The 22467-nt window shown below is 36.4% G+C and overlaps 3 protein-coding genes across 4 annotated transcripts; all 3 read right to left on the minus strand.

The window, feature by feature from the left end:
• Positions 1–609: 609 nt before the first annotated feature.
• Positions 610–2856, minus strand: LOC141398253 (uncharacterized). The gene has a single exon (XM_073975529.1). It carries the CDS (start codon positions 2854–2856, stop codon positions 610–612), a length of 2247 nt encoding a protein of 748 aa, XP_073831630.1.
• A 74-nt stretch (positions 2857–2930) lies between these two features.
• Positions 2931–5978, minus strand: LOC141398254 (uncharacterized). Its single transcript, XM_073975530.1, has 2 exons — positions 5781–5978; positions 2931–5729 (listed from the first exon to the last, which is right to left on the minus strand). The coding sequence occupies exons 1-2, from the start codon at positions 5976–5978 to the stop codon at positions 2931–2933; spliced, it is 2997 nt and encodes a 998-aa protein (XP_073831631.1).
• Positions 5979–11933: 5955 nt separating this feature from the next.
• LOC141396990 (DNA repair protein XRCC1-like) lies at positions 11934–15545 on the minus strand. Of its 2 annotated transcripts, none has more exons than XM_073972738.1 (7): positions 15132–15545; positions 14985–15070; positions 14719–14916; positions 13673–14658; positions 12643–12839; positions 12437–12586; positions 11934–12113 (listed from the first exon to the last, which is right to left on the minus strand). In XM_073972738.1, exons 2-7 carry the CDS (start codon positions 15033–15035, stop codon positions 11980–11982), a joined length of 1716 nt encoding a protein of 571 aa, XP_073828839.1. In that variant the 5' UTR covers positions 15036–15070; positions 15132–15545; the 3' UTR covers positions 11934–11979. The 2 variants fall into 2 exon arrangements, with proteins under 2 accessions (XP_073828839.1, XP_073828840.1); XM_073972739.1 differs by having other exon boundaries at positions 14985–15045; positions 15132–15309.
• Between the last annotated feature and the right edge of the window lie 6922 nt (positions 15546–22467).

Genomic DNA, 22467 nt, shown 5'->3' on the forward strand with positions numbered 1-22467 from the left:
ACCGTACGATTGGTGAAATGTAACTTCGGCTATGCTTTGCCGAGTTGTTTCATTCACCACCGAAACGACAAGTATTTTTGGGAAACGTTTGCCGTGCGTTATGGTCAACGACACACTCAGACACACACACACATGTGATTGCTTAACAACCCTATAAGTTAGCATCAGCATACCACAGTGAATTTTATCAACCACCAAACGTTTTTGATTTATTCACATGTGTTAAGTACTATTTAGTTTTCTATCTGTTGTTGTGGAGTTGAGTACTTTTCGCTTTTCGTTTTGTTTGTACTCACGAATGTAAACAAAACGAAACTAAACAGCGAGCTCGGCCAACGAGGGTTATGTTTCGTTTTGTATTGTTCCTATGGAAAATACGAAACGAAACGATTGGAAATTTTATTTAAAGTATTTTTACGTACTCTGCTCAAAACAAAATAATATCAAAAACATAGAAACACACACACATGCGAACATATGGATGGTCATGTCAATGACGTCACACCATCATCCATATGTTGCTGTGTGAAACTGAGATCAACAAAAATGTAAACAAAAATAAAAAATATGAGCGGCAGCGACATCCCCGCCCCCGTGAATCGACCCGATTCACAATTCAATATCTAAGACGGCAAGTTTTGAGACGGGGCGCTTCAAGACTCCAGTCGATGTGGCAATGTCAGCTTGTCGGACTACACCATCTTTGCCTAGGTACACCTCTTGCACTGGACCTTTTCTCCATTCACGACGAGAGACATCAGGATCACAAATTAAAACCAAGTCACCAGGGGATACGGGCTTTGTGTACTGGCACCATTTAGCTCTTCTTGTCAGTGTGGGCAAATATTCGGCGATCCACCTTTTCCAAAAGTGGTCACGAAGCTGTCGTGAGATACGCCACTGTTTCTTCAACACAGCTGGTTTGTCGACAATTGTTCCGGCTGGAGTTTCTGGCATATTTGGATGGCCCAACAAAAAATGATTCGGCGTTAATGGTTCTTCTTCATCGGGACCAACAGGCAGATGGGTTAAAGGGCGTGAATTGACTATATTTTCCGCTTCAATGAGAAAACTATGTAACGTGTGCTCTCTGGGGGCGACTTCCTTCAACGTTACACGCAATACCTTTTTGACACATTGAACCATCCGTTCCCAAATGCCTCCTTCTGATGGATTATATGGGCAATTGAACTGCCAGTCAATGCCCTTTGTAGACAACTCATCCTTCACTCGGACCACATCGAAAACGTCTTCAAATCTCTTGGCTTCTTGGTCTGCTCCAACAAAATTCTTGCCATTGTCACTCCGTATTCTTATGGGGGTTCCTCTGCGATTTATAAAATTGCGTATAGCTAAAATGCAGGCATCGGTTGACAGATCAAAGGCAATCTCCAAATGTATGGCTCTTATCGTCAAACATGTAAATAGAGCCCCCCATCGTTTTTCATGACGTCGACCAATGGTGATGGTAATTGGGCCAAAATAATCTAACCCGGTATAGGCAAATGGACGGACATTTGGAGTTAATCTGTCGCTAGGCAGGGAACCCATAAATGGCGGCGTTGGAGAGACACTGCGTAACTTGCAGACATTACATTTGGAGATACAGCTTTTTAATAGTTTTCGAAGTCGAGGAATCCAATAACGACTTCTTATGGCGGCAATAGTGGCTTCAAAATTTTGGTGCTTCATAAGTTTATGCTCGTGGACAACAATAAGTTCGGCTAGGCGATGCTTTGGCGAAAGTATAATGGGACGTTTGGTTTCAATAGGCAAACAACTGGCGGCATCAATACGTCCATATACTCGCATCAAATTATTTTCATCAATATAGGGCGACAGGGTGTACAACTCATTGCTTTTTGGGATGGAACCACCAGACTTTAAAACATCTAATTCGAAGGCGAAACTTTCACGTTGAGATAGGCGGCAAAGAACAGTTTCGGCATCCTTCAATTCGATGACTGTTAGACAACTTTCAACCTCTCCAATTTTTTTCTTCAAATAACGTTCGACAAATCTCAGGACATAACCCATTGTACGTTTTATCCTGAGAAAAGAAGAGAAACGATTAAAATCAATAACAACATATGTACTGACCGTTAAAACAAATTTTGAACGAAGCTCTTCTTCAGGCGGCTCATAATTGGAGGTTGAAATCATTTCGGACCAATCATCCTCCGGCTGATGCAAAAATTGTGGACCTTGGTACCAGCGAGATTTAAAAGAGAAATCCATATTTCTTTTGGCTCTTGTTGTTTCATCGGCAACATTCAAATTTGTGGGCAACCATTTCCAATCAGTAGGACGTGTGGAATCCAAAATCTCTGTGATTCTATGGGCGACAAACGGCTTATACCTTCTGTTGTCAGAATTTATCCAGTTGATGACAGTTGAAGAATCGCTCCAGCAAATTCGTCGGGAAACCTTGACCGAATGTTCCTTCTCGATGGTGCACAGCAAACGAGTTCCCAATACGGCAGCTTGTATCTCAAGTCTGGGAATGGTCATTGATTTCAACGGAGCACATTTGGTTTTTGAGGTAATAAACGAGACTTCAATCTCACCATCTGACTTTATCGACCTCCAATACGACACGGCACTAAATGCGTCTTCGCTGGCATCGACGAAAATGTGCAACTCGACTGTTTCAGGCAATCCAATTCCAAAGTAGTGTCTAGGAACACTCACTTGGGCCACATTCTTCAACTCATCACGCCAATTATTCCATATGTCAAACAGTTCATTTGGGATATCTTCGTCCCACCGAATATCATATCTCCAGACTTCCCTCAATAACAATTTAGCAGTTACCATGAAGTGACTTAATAAGCCCAAGGGATCGTATACCGACATGACAACACTCAATAATTCTCTCTTTGTCGGACACCTTTCTCCACTGATGATGTCTGGTTCTACTCGATGGAATTTCAGCTCAAACTTAAATGCGTCGTCACCAGGATTCCAATACATGTGGAAAACTGAACATCGGCTAAATCATCACAGAAGTTCACATTTCTTCCCAAATTACTCTCCAGAGCCACGACAACCTCTTTTGAATTCGATGTGAAATTGCGCAACTCGAAACCAGCTGATTTGTGTATTTCACGTACTTGCATTGATATCTCTATGGCTTTCTCTGCAGTTTCAAAGCTGTCGACAAAATCATCCACATAATGGTTGTCGATAATTGCCTTTACTGCTCTGGGGTAACGTTCACGAAATTCTAGGGCATTGGTCTCTTTTACATATTGGGCAATACATGGCGAGCAAGCGGCTCCAAACGTCATCACAGTCATCTCATAAACATCTGGGGGGCAACATTCATTTTCACGCCAAAGAAATCTTTGAGAACACCTATCGTCTTCGGCAATAATAATTTGGTGAAACATCTCTTTGATATCTGCACAAACAGCAACTTTTCCCATTCGAAAATTAAACAAGACGGCAGGCAATGGTCTATATTGTTGAGGACCCTTCAATACTTTTGAATTTAGAGAAACTCCTTCGACTTTGGCGGCAGCATCAAACACGAGGCGAAGTTTCCCAGGCTTCAGGGGATTCAACACACCAAAATGTGGCAGATACCAAGTTCTCGGGCTACAAATAGATATTTCGGATGATGTTAACTTTCGTACATACCCTTTGTTGACATAATCTTGAATGATTCTTTTGTAGCCGGCACCAAACTCAGGATTCTTCTTCATTTTCCGCTCAATTCCAGCAAGTCGATTAAAGGCCATGGAATAGCTATCCGGCAGGACTACCTTTTCATCACGCCATAGTAGTCTGGATTGAAATCTTCCGGCAACCTTTATCGTAGAATTCTTGAGCAACTGTCTAGCACGAACATCATCCTTACCCTCTATTGTCGGCAGGGCCTTCACACCAAAATTTTCTGTTTCGAAGTAACTTGACACCAAATCATATAAATTTTGCTCTGGCTGAGCTGTCAGCAAACATGTGTGGGATGTAGGCTGTCTTCCACACACCTGACCAAAAACTACCCATCCTAGGGGTGTATTTGCTGCATAAGGGCCACCTTCTTCCAATGGCACAACTTCATCTGGCAACCCCAAATGACAATGATCAAGTCCGATGAGCAACTTAGGCGTCACATTGTTGTATGGCTGCACTGGCACTTCATAATGCTTATTTGACTTCATGTTGAAACTTTGAGTGGGCAATTTCAAATTTGGAACACCATACACATTTTTCAAAGCATACTTCCTTTTCTTAGAAGTTCCACTCACATGAAGATCAACCACCATTGCACTTTCTTGAGACGACTTACCACCATACCAGCTTAAATTCAACTTGCTTTGACGACCACTAAGTCCAAGTTGCCTCACCAAGGAACTGTCTATCATTGTCACCGACGAACCTTCATCCAAGAAGGCAAACGTTTCAACAACACAGTTTGGACCATAAAGTTTCACAGCCAGCACTCGGAACAACAAGTTTGATTTTTCACAAATACTGGAAACACAACTCAACACTGGTTCGGCATCTTGATCATTCCGGGCAGCAACACTATGTGAATTATTTTCACCAACATCTTTTGATTTGTCATGCAGCAATTTGTTATGTTTTCTTTGGCAACCATTTACATGACATTCTTTTCTACGGCGGCAATTTCTAGTAGAATGTCCACTACCAAGGCAAGAAAAACATAACCTCAACTTCTTCACTTCATTCCATCTATTCGGCACTGACATGGAATGAAATTTCTTGCAATAAAACAAATTGTGTTGTCCTCGGCATAATCGGCACTCTTCTTCTTTATCTTGCTCATCAGATGCATATAGAACTACTTTTTTCTTGGTTTCACCTGTTGGACGACTTGTTGTAAGCTGGACACTTCGAATCAACATGGCAACACCTTTCAACCAATTGTTAAAATCCAAAACTGTAGGCCACGATTCCAAATTCGACGAGTACTGAGCCCATTCCAACCTCTTACTCATGGGCAACTTTTGAATTAACTCATCCATTAGTGTAGGGTTTGATAAATGTTGATGGCCATTTGCTGTTTCCAAAAAGGAGGCAAGATTCTGAACTTTTATTGCAAATGGCACCAACTTCTCCACAGCATTTTCACTAATGGACGGAATTTCCCTCACCTGCTTCAACTGCCCTCGTATTAACAACTCAGGTCGGCCATATTGGAATTTCAGTTGCTCCATCACAGTGTTCACATTGTCTGGATGTATGAGCAACGACTTCACACATTCCCTAGCATCACACTTCAACGCTTTCTGCAGTCGCAAACAATTTTCAAAATTATTATATTGGTACGCTGCCGTTGAATGTTCAAACGCTGTTGAGAACATTGGCCAGTCTTCAGGGACACCACTAAAATTCGGCAAGTCATACAACTTTTTTTGCAATGGCGGCATCAAAAAGTTGTTATAATATGGCGGCTGTTGAACTGCATTAAACTGCTGCGTCAAGGGCGACTGAGATGCAGGCAGAGAAGTTGGCAGCGACGGTTGGGCAACGGACGACGGAGCAGGTTGCAGAGGCGGCGGCTGACTATGACGGGAGACTGTAGGCTGATCACTGGTTACGTAAGATTGTGGTGTGACACTTTGGCGATTTATGTCTTCTTCAGACTGGACACTGCAGGAACCACCACCATACTCACTCAAAATGTTACCAGTAACCACTTGTGTTGAACTTGATGTTGATGCAGCTTTCAGTGCGCGCTGAGAATTCGCCAGTTGTAACTGCAACACGTCAATTTGTTTCCTCAGACTTTACATCTCAAGTTGGGAAACACTTTGCATTGTTGCTGTTGCAATCGGCTGCGTTAGAACACCTGTTGTTGTTGTTGCGGCAAAGGTAATTGGTGTACTAGAAGTTCCAGCGGTGGCAGGCACATTTGACCCTCCGGCAGAAGTGGAGGCACCAACTGAAACACTTTTAGTACCACTAGCATTTGTTTTTGTTGTATTTGGTGGCGATCTCGGCATCATGTTTACAGCACACAACAATCCACAGCAGGTATTAAAATGGCAGCACAAATCCAATAAATAAAAATGTCGCCAAAATTGTCCACAAAAATTCTCCAAGTTCTATGGCGGCAAACAATTTTTCAAAATGGCAGCAAAATTCACACAAATAGCTCCAAGTTTAATTTTCAGCACTCAAAAAATCCAGCAATTATACCAGAAGGGCCACACAATTATTTTTAGTTTCAGCACAACAAACTTTAAAATCCAAAAGGGCCACAAAATTGCAAAACGGCACACTTGTTTCTTGAAACAGCAATTCTTTCTCGAAACAGCAAACAATTTTCCGACGGTCAACACAAAATTCCAACACGGCAATAAAACATAAATTGACAGCAATTTCTCCAATAATTTTTTTTTCAAAAATTTTTAGCAAATCCAAATAAGATTTGTCCAAAATTGTTAGCAATCGCAACAAGAAATGCGAAATAAAGTTTGTCGCTGGCTGCGACTTGAGTTTCTCCTGGGAGGGATAGCGAATTTAACAACTCCCTGTGAGCCACTAATTCCCACCAACCAAATAAAAACACCTTCATAAATTTATATGTATGTGTATATGTGGATATTTAGTAGCGCACGTAGCGTAAAGAGCGTTTATTTCTAATAAAAATAACTGAAATTAAAAACTAATAAAGAAAATTAAACAGAGCCACACAACTTACCGCAGTCTTTATCCCTCTCGAACTAAATTTATTAAAAAAGGGCGACAATAATAAACCACAAAATTCTACTGCATTGCAAATTTCTAACGGTTTTGTTCCAACAAAAAACCTGTTTGAGTGACAATCAATGCAGTAGAATATGAGGAGAAAAGGACTGCGGTTAACAAAAAACATAACAAAGGCTCAATGATCAATTAAGAGAACGACTCAAAACAAAATAACACACACACATGCGAACATATGGATGGTCATGTCAATGACGTCACACCATCATCCATATGTTGCTGTGTGAAACTGAGATCAACAAAAATGTAAACAAAAATAAAAAATATGAGCGGCAGCGACATCCGTGTAGACGTTGTTTTATTCCCCGATACGATTTTTCCAAATAAAACAGGGTTCGTTTTAGATTACGTTTCTACAATGCTTTAAAAATGGTAAAACCGGCAAAAGTTGTAAACTGCTCCCATACATGGTACATGGCTCATATGGGGGCTATATCAAAACGTAGCCTGATATACTCAATTTTTCAATACCAAACATTCTTGGAGTAATAGAAACTTATGTACCAAATTATAAAGCTCTTTCTTAAATATTGCGTTTTATTTCATGTAAACATTTAATTTAAGGAAAATCAGTATCGGTTTGTATTTTAACAACCAATGGCTCTCAAATCATGCTCTTCCGAGTGGAATAACCTTGGGATGCTTAAAATTTGTAGTGATTTCAACAGACCAGTACGGACATCCTCGGCAGTTAATTCTGACGGCACCGCAGGTACGGCCAATGCGCAAAGTATCACTTTTGCACAAATGTCTAATTCAAGTAATACAAATAATATTTAAAATAAATGTAAACAATACGTACGTTGACAATATTTCAAATGAACAAAACTTGTTGCATTTGTTATTAGTATTTGAAGTTTTAAGCAAACCACCTTCAGAGTTGTTTTTTCGAAATTTTGTGAACCTGCCCAACCTTATAATAATTGAACCATGCTCCCATATGAATTGTATGGTGTCTGAAGTAAAGGAACGCTTTTCGAGTAAAAAGTGGTAAAACAGAGCTTTTACTTCTTTACTAGTCGATGTTTACACTTCGCGATAAAATTCATAACTGATCACTGTTTACCCGTCATCTGATATTTATATCCCGACATTTATCGTTTGGAAGTATCTAGGGCATGCATCTGGCAACCTCGAGAAGCCATCTAACAACAAACACACAGACGCACACTCGCACCAAACGAACAACAACAACACACATATACGGGATACAAACACAGAAGACAGACATGACGTAATGGACTATTATACAAGAAAGTACAACAAATACAAGAAATGGCAAACTAGGCGATAATTGAATGATTATGGCAAAACAAATGGAAACAAAGGCACATTAATGAAAGGAAAAGTAAGAACTAGAATGATGAAGAGAATTCTACATGGTAGTTGTTGTTGCTTACATAAAGTAACTGCGTAATAAAACTTTACGTTACACTTCAAATTTTTAAATTAACGGAAATTAAACTAAATTAACTTAAACCTATCAGTTACATTCGTTACTAGGCGTTTACACCAGACAGTTTGTCTTCAAATACAACTCTGGTTTACTAACACATACATACATTTGTCGTTTGTCTCCCAGCTGTCCATCATTTTTTCACAGACAGTCGGGTCGACAAATTTTTGACATTTTTGTGAAAAAGAAGTGAGATGATAATTCAAATGTGCTGAAAACAAAATAATATGTACAAAAACAAAATATGTGAGCGGAAAACGAAAAGCAATCGATGAATTTCATTCATAATTTTACAACTGTTTTTGAAGTTGTCTGGACGCCTACGTCACACAGGAAAGTTTTGGGTTTTTGACAATCAATACATGAACTCAAATGTCCTGTAATTTGTAAACGCAGGGTAACAATATAATCGAAACTGTGATCGAGTGGTACACCAATGTGCGGTGACAAAAAGAAGAAGGCTGAATTCCGAAAGTCAGTTGCTTTGTCTCAAGCATGCTAATCCATATCGCAGTGATACAGAATTAATGCGAATTATTACACTCCAAAACGTCACTGTTGCGCATTTAAAATGAAAAATGCACACAAAATAATCATCAGGTAGAAAACTGATGCATTAGGTAGATTTTGCAACGGAGTGCATTTCAAAATACTTTAAAAATGAACCACCAATAACTGAAAAAACGTTTTGGAAGTCAGCCGAAGCTTCCAAATTAAACTCGATTTGGAGCGTTCGCGCTGTGTAGACATAAACGGAAGCAATGTAAAAGGAAATATTTAATGGTGGTTATTCTGAACCATGGCCCAATAAAGAAGGTCATCCAATCGACAAATTCACCAAAAAATACAACTCTGTACCTTCATTTGTTGTCAAAAGTTGTTGTTGTTGTGAATAAAAATTATTTCGCCTTGATTTTGTTATTACTAAAAATGTTTATTTTTGATTTCTTTTTTATCACACAACAATAAACGCCACAAAACACAAAGATAATTGTAGATAAATGTTTTATTCGCGATATTTCAAAAGAATTTAAACATTGTTTTGTTCAATTTCAAACTACGACAATATATTTTAACAGGAAATGGAGGTATCAGCTTATCTTTTTGCATGACCTTCTATTTGGATCATGTTCTGAACGGAAAATTTGAGTATTTTACTTTCTCCCTTAAGTTGAAACGACAGAAAGACAACATTCAGGAGGAATTTTTCGTTCAGAAAACTCCCCAATATATTGACCTTGTCGGTTGATATACTATCTGTATCCGCTTTTATTAAACCAGTCACATAACTTGGTGGCTTTTCTTTTTCACTTCCAAAAAACTTTCGATCATCAAGCTTACCTCCAAACGAGAAAATTAATAAAAATCATTAAAAATGATCTTCGCTCTAACAGGCAAATTTCAAAAAAAAAAAATAATAATTATAAATAAAAAACAAGCTGAGCCCGGCTGGGATTTGAACCACACAGAGAACCCAGTCAACAGTCGATATGTCTGAAGAGCTGCCAAACTAACAGCGAAACTAGTCACATAATTTGGTGGCTGTGTGGGTTCGAGTCCTTGGCTTTCCTTTTTCACTTGCAAACAAAATTTCGATCATCAAACTTAACTCTAAACGAGAAAATTAATAAAAATCATTAAAAATGATCTTCGCTCTAACCGGCACGTCCTTGAAAACATACATATGTATGAAAAAATGTTGTCACGGCGTGTTAGCGTTCAAAGCCAAACTCATAACTTCAAAGGCAGCGCAAAAAAAGCGGTTGTCATGAAAAATACAATTCAATGGCCAAATATACGTTATTGTATAAAAACACATTAGCATTTGAAAAACCAAAAGTTCGAGGACATAGAAGCCATCATCATCAAGTTTAACTCTAAATGAGAAAATTAATAAAAATCATTAAAAATGATCTTTGCTCTAACAGGTTGACCACACTGTCGTCCGAATGGGGTTGTGTTAATGACGTCGAAACGAATGAAATAAAAAGTAATTAAGAAAAGTAAGTTTCAATGTTTTATTTATAAAATGCACTTAAAAATAGAAAATAATTTGTCGCTTAGCCTCAATAAGTATATTCTTCCTCATGATGGAATCTCTCAAATAAAACGCTTGCCGTTTAATTTTGCCACCATTTTTAATTTAAATGCAAGCATTTTATTTGAGAGATTCCATCATGAGGAACTATATGATGCTAAGCGACAAATTATTTTCTAGTTTTAAGTGCATTTATAAATAAAAAACTGAAACTTAATTTTTTAAATTATTTTAAACTTTTTTACCACTGAGAAGTCTATTACCAAATTACAGTCAATTTAGGCCGAAAATGTAGATAAAAACTTTAAATTGCCTGAAATCGAGTGGTACCGTTATATGGGGGCTACACCAAAATCTGACCCATGTCCATAATTTTTGGTGGAGGAGTTTCTGTACAAATGGTAACTCCAAATGCCAATTTACAGCCAATTTGGGCTAAAAATGGAGATAAAATCTTCATAATACTTGAAATCGGGTGGTACCACTATATGGGGGCTATATCAAAACCTGGACCTATGTCAACAGTTTTTGGTGGAGAAGTTGCTGTACCATTGGGGACTCCAAATGCCAAGTTACAGCCAATTCGGCCTCAAAATGAAGATAAAATCTTCATAATACTTGAAATCGGGTGGTATCATCATTTTTAGTGAGGAAGTTTCTGTACCATTGGGAACTCCAAATGCCAAGTTACAGTCAATTCTTGCTAAAAATGAAGATAAAATCCTTAAAACAATTGAAATCGGATGGTAACACTATATGGGGGTTATACCAAAATTTTTGGTGGAGAAATATCTGTATCATTGGAAATCCCAAATGCCAAATGACAGCTAATTCGAGCAAAAATGAAGATAAAATCCTCAAAACACCTGAAATCGGGTGGTACCGCTATGTGGGGGCTGTAGGAAAAGTTGGGCCCATATTCATGTACTGTCTTCCAAATATGAAAAGTGCGCAAAGTTTCAGTTCGATTGGTCAACTGCAACTGTGTTAAAAATAAGGGTGACTTCCGAATCGTCAGTTTCTTTGTAATCGTGCATGAAACTAGGGGTTATTAGATCGAGTTCCCCACTACTGCAATTTCATAAAATTACTCTAGTATGGAACTCGATTTAAGAACCCCTAGTTTCATGCACGAATACAAAGCAACTGATGATTCGGAAGTCACCCTCATTTTTAACACAGTTGCAGTTGACCATACAAAGCAACTGACGATTCGGAACCAGCCCTGAGTTAATATATTTGAACTAAATCGGGTGGTACAGCTATATGGGGCTATATGAAAAAATGGGCCCAAATTGGTTTTGGCTTCATATTCATGTACAGGGCAATCATGAATAAAAATTCCGTGCAGAATTGTTTCCTTTCCCCAATTTTACAATTTTTTATTTCCATATTTATGTCCAAAAAGAGAATATTTTTGTCGATTCGGGGAAAGTATTCCATAATTAAGTTATTCTAGTAGTGTTTCAACATTTTAAAATATTGATTTTAAAGGAATTTCACTTTTTAAAATTATTTTCCGTGCGGAAAATTCCGAGGGTAATATTCATGATTGCCCTGGTATTGCCATCAAAATCTGAAGTGTGCAAAGTTTTAGTTCGATTGATCAACTGCAACTGTGTTAAAAATGAGCTACTATATTTGAACTAAACGGACACCAAAGCAAGTTTAATAAAATACTGTAATAAAACAAAATTGTTATATTTTTATACGGAATATTAGACGCATTTATTAACCATTTCAATTAGCTGCACTTGCGCTGCTTATTTTGCAAATACTCTTCTTCATCAGTGGACTCGTCATAAATATCGTCGGGTTTAATATTTCGAGTTGTGGATAGTATGACATTTGGGCCTTTGGTGGCAACATTGCTATTTTCTAAAACAAAGAAAAAGTTATAAATCTTCTAATATACAAAATTATACATTGACGTTAGAGTGAAGAATCTGGCTGACTTCCGAAAGTCCGATGCTTTGTACATAAATATCTTAATGCGAAGTATTGTACTCCAAAACGGCATTGTTGCGCATTTGAAACGCCGAATACGCACACAATAAGCAACAGTTAGAAAACTGATGCATCAGGCCGATTTTGCAAAGGTGTGTATTTTCGAATGCGAATAAAACAACGCGGTTTTATGACGTTTCGAAAGTTAGCCTCTCTTAATTCAAATAAGCAAAGACTTTTGCATATACACATACTTTCTTCTACACGTCTAATTTCGTCGTCAGTATCACTTCCGGAAGAAGTATCCTTTCCAATATGCTGTTTTGATGCTGGTTCATCTAAGTCGTAGAGTGACAATGTTTCATTTCGTTCTTCCGATTCACTCCTATTACCTTCGCCTACACCTATTTATTAAATGTGGTTATTATTGTTATCATAAAATAGGTTTAGTTTTCATTACCTATATTAGATTGTTGCAATGTTTCGTCAAATATCTCCTCGTCGCTTTCCGGTTTCGTTAATTCATCACTGTCTAAAGCAAATCTTCTCCACGGTATGTATTTTTTAGAGTTGTAACATTTTTCTATCCAGGAACGTGTTACGATTTTACCACTACCCTTCACTTGGTTGTATTTTGGTGTATTCTTAAAAGCACATCTGGAGTAAATAGTAAAATATTGCATTTGTATGTAATTATGCACCATCGTACGAAATAAAGTAATCGCAGCGGTAAAATTGGGAAAAATATACTATTAATGACGCAAATTCACTTACAAACCTTTGCCAATAATTGGTCTGTTCCTTTACTTTTAAAAATGGAAAAAGTGGCAATAGTAGCAAAAGTTGTGAACTGCTCTCATATGAGTTGTATGGTATCTAAAGGGAACGCTTTTCAGATCATACATTGTATACAAAATTAATTGTAATTCATACAATTGCAATCCATAAATGTGAAATTGTATATATATTGACGTCTACGATAATCTTATTTCAACAAGCTGTCTGTTCCAGAACTGCAAGAATCTACTAATATTTACTATTTTTTTCGACGACATAAAGGAACATTTGTTATCGTAATAAAAAATTGTAGATTCTTGCAGGTTCTGGCATAGGCATATGGATGCCGTAATTGGTTCTTTTATCAAATTAACATAATTTGGTTGGAATTTTTTTTTAAAGAAATTTCGGAGCAAGTTCAATTAGTGGCTGGATTTGAAACTTTTTCCGCAGAAAGTTTTCAAAAATTAAATTTTTGTCGATCTAATTTTTTTTTTTGTCAAAAATCATATGGTTTTCCGAACATTCGAAGCCTATTACTCGGGGAATACGGACTTCCACCACATGATATATATGTTGGCGTAATCAGCATTTCAAGACCTACCTGTGGACAAAATATCATAATTTTCTGAGTCCAGCCACTAAATTCATCTTATGCCGAAATTTCTCCACCTTTAGGTAAAACTACGATATTGTTATCGAATATGACATACATTAAATGAGTGCAAGTATTGTCCCAGTCTCCTTTATACTTTGCACCTAAAGCTAATGCTTTGGTTCTCAAATTCGCTCGTTCGGGGTTCTGAATACCACTAATAACTAAAACTACTCCTTTAAGTAGTTGATTAAATGGTTTGTATTTTGTTTCCGAAGATTTGATTTTCTTGGCTGGTCTAATATTGGGGGAACTAGATCGTTTCTTCGCAGACTCTTTAGTTGTTGAACCAGATCCTCCGCCAAAACCTGGGGAATGATCTGACCTTTGGCTTACACCCTCAGTTTTATTATCGCTTGTAGTTCGCTTTTCTTTCACATCTACTGATTTCCTTTTTTCCTTCTGTTTTAATTCCTCCTGCTTTTTTACTTCAAGTTTTCTTCTTTCTTTTTCTGCTTCAATTTCTTTTGCTAGCCGAACTTCCTTTGCTGAATTATCTGTATCATCTGACTTACCAAATAACAGATCATCTCTATTTCTGTCTCGGATTTCAATATTTGCGTTAACGCTAGGACGATTAGTTTTTGTTTTTTCAACCAATTCTGCTGTATGTTTTATGCTGCTATTGGCCGCATTTCGTATCGCAGCTGCTGTGGACTGCTCTTTGGCACCTTTGCTCGTCTTCCATCGATTGAACAAACTTGAAGCACCTTCATTTTCGGAATCAGGTGAGTCCTCTCGTAATTTGAATTTTCCAATTTGAAGAGGACTTGGTTTTCTCTCGATTTCGGTTTCTATTTTCTCTGTGAGGACCAGCCCAGTAGTTTTTGCAGTGCTAGCTGCTGCCACATGCACTTTAATAAATGATAGCCCATATTGAACGTGCTTGTTAAACGGCTGTGTGCAAATTATTTTAACTTGGGACCACTTTTTTTCCAATGCACTTGATACTAATGCATCTTCGCCAAAGCACCTGACTCTATTTGGATTGTTCGAATTTCTACTCTCGATTGGTGTCATAAATGAACAGGTAATTAATATTTCCTAAAATACAACTGATATCGTTATTTTGCGGATAATAAGCAACTAAACGATGAAATTTACGGTAAAATCTTCAGGAGCCGAACTCGATTTCCCAACCAGAACTTCTATGAAGGCTGAATGTTCATTTCCAATATCAATTCCAGTGATTTTTTGAGGTTCTTCTAGTTCAAGTATAACATAGGCCGATTTCTCTCCAACTGACTTGGTCTTCCACTTCTTGGCTTGTGACGGCCTTATCAAATTTTCAGCCGAATGTTGCTAAAAGAAAGGCATTTTTCAAAAAGCAAAGTAGTCTTAAATTAGAAGAAGAGTATTAATATACATACATCATCCTCACTGCTAACTTCACGAATCCTTGAAAATTTGGCAAATGGCATCTGTACTGAACTGTTTATAAATTTCCGAAGCAAAACTTAAATGACCGCGTAAATGTTGTAGTTTGATTTACAGAATATTCAGTTTTCCTTATTTACCTGTATGTAAGTATTGCTTTTTTATGTTCAATATAAAATTGTAAATACCCAAATTAAACTTTTTTAAGATTCCGAAATGTTAGTATGTATTATTTGTTATTATTTAATTTAAAAGCCTCCAAAAACTCAATCTATTCTGCTCGTCTTTCACTTTGTTCATATTCGAAATGTCAAAATAGATCTTTCCGAGGCCGCTTATTTTTTGGTATCACACATCGAAGCGTAACATTTTTGGCGCAGGCGATCATATGTTTTGGGCATGGTACAATAATGCTTGGTTTACATTCGGCGTCGTTTCGTGATTTCGAAGGAGTTTCGTGATTTCGCGCGGAATCAAGGAAAATTTATCATGATTTCGCATACAAAAATGAAATCATCTCATTTCGTGATTTCAGCAAAATCAACATCGAAATCAAAGTACTCATGATATACATCCCTGTTTTTGCCTAAAATATATGGCCTGTTCCTTTACTTCTGAAAATGGTAAAACCGGCAAAAGTAGTAAAAGTTGTAAACTGCTCCCATATGAATTGTGTTGTGTCTGAAGTAAAGGAACGCTTTTCGAGTAAAAAGTAGTAAAACTTGAAGATTCTTGAACGTAAAGGAACAGAGCTATAACCAAAAGTTGCAAGACTTTTCACGTATCACAATAAACAAGGTAGATGGTCAATTGCTGCAACAAAACATTTGATTATCAAAATGTTGTGCAAGTGGAGTTATGATTTCACAACATCCTCCGATGCCGTCCACCCGGAGTTATGAAAACTTCACTCCGTTGGATACAATTCATAAGCAGTTGCTTTAGAAATCCCTAAAAAAAACAAACAACAAAAATAGTTGGTTGATCCCTTACCCACCGCTGGCGAAATCATTATTTATAAAAATAAGAGAAAGTGTATATATTTCAAAGAATTTGTTATAAAATAAAAAAATAAAAACTTATGTTGCGAACATTTTTGCGGAGTCCAGTTGGAGTCCATGTCGAAAGCTGAACTAGTGATGGGAAGGCAACATAAAACCCTTTAGGATGATGAAGTAAAATCAGATGCGCTTGGATTAAATGGAGAAAGTAAACTCAAATGTGATTGAATTTAATGAAAACTTTTTTTTAATTTGTGTGTTTATAATAAAGTTCTTTATATTATTGTTTTACACAAATAATAAATGCGTTTTATTTATTCTGTGATATTTCGCAATGGCTTGCATTTTTATTGCATCATTAGACTGACTACAATTGCAATCTGAAGAGTGCCTTTATATGCCATTTAGATATGACATCATTAGCCGGATTTAGCCCATTATCTGGTTTTATTTGCTAAATCCGGCCAAAATCTTCAGATTTCCCATACAAAAATAAATCCTCGTATTGAGTGGATTTGTTTTAAATCCGGCATAAACCCTAGTATACAACTCTGTTTTTTGCAACATGTTGCTATAACTAGGCGTTTACACCAGACAGTTTGTCTTCGAGTACAACTCTGATTTACTAACACATACATACATTTGTCGTTTGTCTCTCAGCTGTCCATCATTTAGATATGACATCTGGCCTGTTCCCGTACTTTATAAAGTGGTAAAAGTCGTAAAAGTTGTAAAAGTCGTAAACGATGTTCATATAAATTTTGTGTACGGGAACGCAAAATGTGTAAAAGTGGTAAAAATTGTAAAAACTTTTTAGTTCTGGAACAGAGCTATCATTAGCCGGATTTAGCCCATTATCTGGTTTTATTTGCTAAATCCGGCCAAAATCTTCAGATTTCCCATACAAAAATAAATCCTCGTATTGAGTGGATTTGTTTTAAATCCGGCATAAACCCTAGTATACAACTCTGTTTTTTGCAACATGTTGCTATAACTAGGCGTTTACACCAGACAGTTTGTCTTCGAGTACAACTCTGATTTACTAACACATACATACATTTGTCGTTTGTCTCTCAGCTGTCCATCATTTTTTCACAGACAATAAGGAAGACAAATTTTTGGCATTTTTGTAAAAATAAGTGAGATAATAATTGAAATGTGTCGAAAACAAAAGAACATGAACAAAAACAAAATATGTGAACGGAAAACAAAAAGAAATCGATGATTTTCATTCAAAATGTTACAACTGTTTTTGCAGTTGTCGGGACGCCTACGTCACACAGGCAAGTTGTGGGATTTTGACAATCAATACATGAAGTCAACTGTCCTGTCATTTGTAAACGCAGGGTAAAATACAAAAAGTTGCGAGCTGACGCAAGAAACAAGGTAGATGCATCGGTGAAATGCTATAACAAAAATAATTTAAAATGTCAAAATTTGTAAACAAGGCGAAAAAAAATTAATTTGCTTTGATATACAAAGTTGATTTAAATCTACCAAGACTAATATTTACGATGTCTAAACGATAAAATAATACTTTATATGCTCATTAGTTAGCATTAGTAGCATAATGCGCTAACATTTTCAATATTAAACAATAAATTTCTAATTTGCCGTATGTTTTTTGAGACGAATTCAATTTACAACAATTTGTTTTGATGTTTCAAATTCGATCAGATGGACTAAAGCATCTACCTTGGTAATTGTGCTATGAAAAAAAAAATCAGCTGACTGCCATTTAAATCCTCCAAAGGTATATCTGAATGCAATGAGATTTGTACTGGATTTCTTAAATCCAGTTGAGGATTTACGGCTAGTCTAAATGAGCTATTACATTCGATCCAAAACACTACATCAAAAGCTGTGATTTGGATCGAAAATGGAGTACATCCTAGCTCTGTTCCAGAACTAAAAAGTTTTTACAATTTTTACTACTTTCACACATTTTGCGTTCCGTACACAAAATTTATATGAAAATTGTTTACGACTTTTACCACTTTATAAAGTACGGGAACAGGCCACCTATCTGTGTGCTGTGGAAGCAAAATAGAGTGCATCCTAGCTGCACGCTCTCTTGTAAAATTCATAGGTAAATTCATAGAAAAACCCCAGCAAAAAATTTTGGAAGTTGTGCAATTGGAGTTATGATTTCACAACATCTTTCGATGTAGTCCAAGAGATTTATGAAAAATGCACTCCGTTCGATAAATTTTATAAGCAGTTGCTGTAGAGACCCTACAGAAAAAATCAGTTGGTTGATCCCTACACATTTTTCAAAAGATACCCAGCAAAAAGTTTGCATCCGCGGATGCAGTTGAATCACTACAAGTGTACGGTACATTTGCCGTTGGAGAACATCTTTTCCTATGAATTCACTTATGAATTTTACAAGAGAGCGCGCAGCTAGGATGCACTTAATTTCGCTTGCACAGCACACAGCTAGGATGCACTCCATTTTCGATCCAAATCACAACTTAAGATGCAGTGCTTTGGATTGAATTTATATGCATTCTTCGGATTGCATTTTTAACCAGTCTAAAGATGCAATTAAAATGCAAGCCATTGCGAAATATCCCAAAATAAATAATATACATTTATTATTTGTGTAAAACAAGAACACAAAGAACTTTATTATATAAACACAAAATTAAAAAAGTTTCCATTAAATTCAATCACATTTGAGCTTACTTCCTCCGTTCTCGATTTAATCCAAGTGCGTCTGATTTTCTTTCATCATCCTAAAGTTTTTTATGTCCTATCACTGGTTCAGCTTTCGACATGGACTCCAACTCCACTCCATTAAAAATTTCCGTCTCGTGAATTACCGTAAAATGTTCGCAACTTAAGTTGTTATTTCTTTATTTTATAACAAATTCTTTTTTTTGGAAGTTGTGCAATTGGAGTTATGATTTCACAACATCTTTCGATGAATTTAATGGAAACTTTTTTAATTTGTGTTTAAATTAAATTCAATCTAAAATACTACATAACAAGTTGTGATTTGGATCGAAAACTGAGTGCATCCTAGCTATGTGCTGTGGAAGCAAAATGGAGTGCATCCTAGCTGCGCGCTCTCTTGTAAAATTCATAAGCGAATTCATAGGAAAAGCTGTACTCCAACGCAAATGTACTGTACACTTGTAGTGATTCAACTGCATCTGCGGATGCAAACTTTTTGCTGACTCCAACGGTAAATGTACTGTACAGATGTAGTGATTCGACTGCATCCGTGGATGCAAACTTTTTGCTGGGTTTGTTACAATTATATTTTCCATTGTGTTCCCGTACTTTTTTAACGGTAATGTTAGAAAAAAGAGCGAACTGTCAAAAAGCCATACAAATTTCTTAAAAAATACGGGAACGAAAAAATTACGGAAATTGCAAAAACTCCAGCAGAAATGTCAATATCAACGTATCAGCTATCATATTCAGATGCCAATAAACATGCTGCTAGTTTCTACTATGCCAAACTTGTGTAGCAGAAAACAGGAGAAGAGGGTGTTTGTTATTCAGCGCTATTTTTGTTTAAAGAGAACTGCAAGTCTTGCTAGATTTCGGAGTACGGGAACGCATTTGTAGCACTAAACGGGAAAACTACGGCAAGTAGTAATATTTCGCACGTTCTTAACACAACCAAATTGTATTATAATGATGTCTCAACGATAAAATCATATTTTATTTTTTCATTTGTTAGTATTGTACACAATTAATACGATATATAGATAATTTTCGAAATAAAGCAGTAAAATTCTATATTGTCGTTATTTTATGACTAATTCAATTTACAACAGCTTGTTTTGAAAATTCATGTTCGATCAGCTACGCAAAGACATCTACCTTGATAATTGTGATATGTTTGAAATCAACAAAAAAATAAGTATAAACACCGAGGTGTATTTCAGGATTTCGTGAAATCCAGTGGATTTTGGAGCGTAAATGTAAACTTGGCATAATACAGGTACCATGGTAATCGAGTTGTATAGTTCATTAACGAACTAGTTCAATTGAACGATTCATTGAAAAGAGCGTATGAACTAGATCGGACGATATAGTTCATTATAGTTCACTGAAGTATTTCAGTCGGTGACCGTACGATCAACGAAAGAACGATTCACAATCTAGTTCATGGTAGAACAAGAAAAGGTAGCAGCAATACCCAGCTGACTGAACTGGTCTGTAATGTTAGTGTTAAATTCCATACGACATTTTATATATTTATTTCTATGTTCGATGTATATTAGGGATATATATTTTTTATTATTCATCAGAAAAAAAAGACTATTTCCCATAAAGACTCCTTCATATCATTGACCTCCTCCAGGTCCGAACGACATGCCACACACTAAAACACTTGGACAGAATAAAGCCCTAATAAACATGTGCTTTTTTGTTTTGAAAAGCAAACGATTGAAACAGCTTCTCTTTTTTCAATGAATTACCAGTTACCTCAAACATTTTTGCAAGAATTCTACTTTCTGAGAGAAATTATGCATTTAGTGGAATGATATGGAAACATTCAAATTTAAAATCTAACGAGCTTTCATTCATGTTTTTCAAAATATTCAATCAAATGTGAAAAAATATTAGTTTTTTTAAATTCCAGTAATTTATAGACATGTCCTTATTTTGTTTACATGTACGTTGACACTAACGTTTACAAACAAAAACAAAATTTCTATGTGGTTGTTGTTGAGTTGTATTTGTTGTAGTACTTCCCAGCAAAAAAGTTTGGAAGTAGTGCAATGCAGAGTTATGATTTCAATACATCCTTCGATGCAGTCCACACAGAGTTATGAAAATGCACTGCGCTCGATACATTTTGGAAGCAATCGCTTAAAGATCCCTGGCCAAGCAAGCCAATATTTTGATCCCTACAGTCGCAGTATTTTTTTCTGAACACAAGAAAGAGTGTTAAAATTCTAAGAATTTGTTTTATAAAAAATAAAGAAATACAAACTAAAGTTATGAACATTGCTGTAATTCATGAGACGCAAATTATTTTTGAAGTGGAGTTGGAGTTTTTTGGAAATCTGAACTGAAGTAGCAGGAAAAATGAAAACCCATTTGGATGATGAAGCAATATCAATTTCGATGTCATAAAAAGCAGAGTAGAGGAAGTAAACTTAGTTACGATCAAATTTAATGGAGAGTTTTTATAATTTGTGTTAATGTAATAAAGTTATTATTCTTGTTTTACACGAATAAGCAATGTATTTTATTTATTTTGGGATATTTGCAATGGCTTTCATCTTATAACATCTTTAGACTGCACTAACCCCCAGTTTTTGTAACTTATTTTTGTTCGTTCGTCTATATTCGTAATAATTTAGACATTTATAGCTCAGCCCCCAGATGACATACACATCTAATTTTTAGTATACCCGTTCCATATATCGTTAAGGATTCCTCATTTAAAAATCAGCGCTCTACATTTGCGCTAAAGCGAGTAAATCGATCTACAAAATTTGACAATTCGTATGAGAAGAATAAAATTTTTTACAAAAACTGGGGGTTAAATTCAATCCAAAACACTAAATCAAAGGCTGTGATTTGGATCGAAAATGGAGTGCATCCTAGATGTGTGCCGTGGAAGCAAAATGGAGTGCATCCTAGCTACGCGCTCTCTTGTAAAATTCATAGGTGAATTCATAGGAAAAGATGTACTCCAGTGGCAATTGTTCAAGTGATTTAACTGCATCCGCGGAGGCAAACTTTTTGCTGGGTTACTTTACCTGGTTTGTTCTACCATGAATCTAGTTCAACATGTCAATTACAAATGCATTTTTTGACGCCGTCGCCTGTGTTAAGTGATATCTTCGTAATGTGATGAGTTTGTTTACGTTTTGGATCATGGTACATGGAATAGCTGTCCGAAAATGAAGATTTCTACAAAAACAACTGCAACTATTACCTATTGAATGTACCTTGTTTTGGGTAGTTTACATGGTACAAATACACAGGTAGCCGCATCGGCAATTGTTGGTAACATAAGGTGTCAAAATTTGACATCAATTCAATGCAGTTGACACATTATGTTACCATCAGCTGGCATGATAATGCTACCTGTATTATTGTACCATGGTAGTTTACACCATGGTACAATCATTACAAGGTAGGACACAGCAAACATATAATTACAATTTTTTCTTGAGGTCCGCCTATTGTGTCAAAACAGTTTTGACAAAGGTTGACAAACAACAAAATAAATGTATTGAATTCAAATATTTATTGAATTTATGTAAACAGATTTTGTTGTTTTTATATAAAACTTGATAATTCACAAACTAAATTCAATACGTGCTTTATCTCCACTTGGTGGGAAAAATACATTTGTCGTGTGTTTTATATCCGAGCTATGGCAAACGTAAAGATGTTTGAAAAAATGTTTTGGACGAATCCAGTGCCACAATTTTGGATGTCTTGGAGGAAGAATATGCTGCTTTATTAGGAGCATCTGACGAAAAGGAATGCACCT

This window comes from Musca autumnalis, unplaced genomic scaffold (assembly GCF_047663935.1).
Source record: "Musca autumnalis isolate F117 unplaced genomic scaffold, ASM4766393v1 scaffold_3, whole genome shotgun sequence".
Taxonomy (NCBI): Eukaryota; Metazoa; Arthropoda; class Insecta; order Diptera; family Muscidae; genus Musca; species Musca autumnalis.

Bases quoted from the DNA above. Each gene is read 5' to 3' on its own strand.
- LOC141398253 (XM_073975529.1), bottom strand. From the start codon at position 2,856: ATGTCGGTATACGATCCCTTGGGCTTATTAAGTCACTTCATGGTAACT.
- LOC141398254 (XM_073975530.1), bottom strand. From the start codon at position 5,978: ATGATGCCGAGATCGCCACCAAATACAACAAAAACAAATGCTAGTGGT. The intron at 5,730-5,780 runs GTTTCCCAACTT...GACGTGTTGCAG, and splicing joins CAACAGCAACAATGCAAAGT to TTACAACTGGCGAATTCTCA.
- LOC141396990 (XM_073972738.1), bottom strand. From the start codon at position 15,035: ATGCCATTTGCCAAATTTTCAAGGATTCGTGAAGTTAGCAGTGAGGAT. The intron at 14,917-14,984 runs GTATGTATATTA...CCTTTCTTTTAG, and splicing joins AAGTTAGCAGTGAGGATGAT to CAACATTCGGCTGAAAATTT. The intron at 12,114-12,436 runs GTATGTGTATAT...TCTTTGTTTTAG, and splicing joins AATTAGACGTGTAGAAGAAA to AAAATAGCAATGTTGCCACC.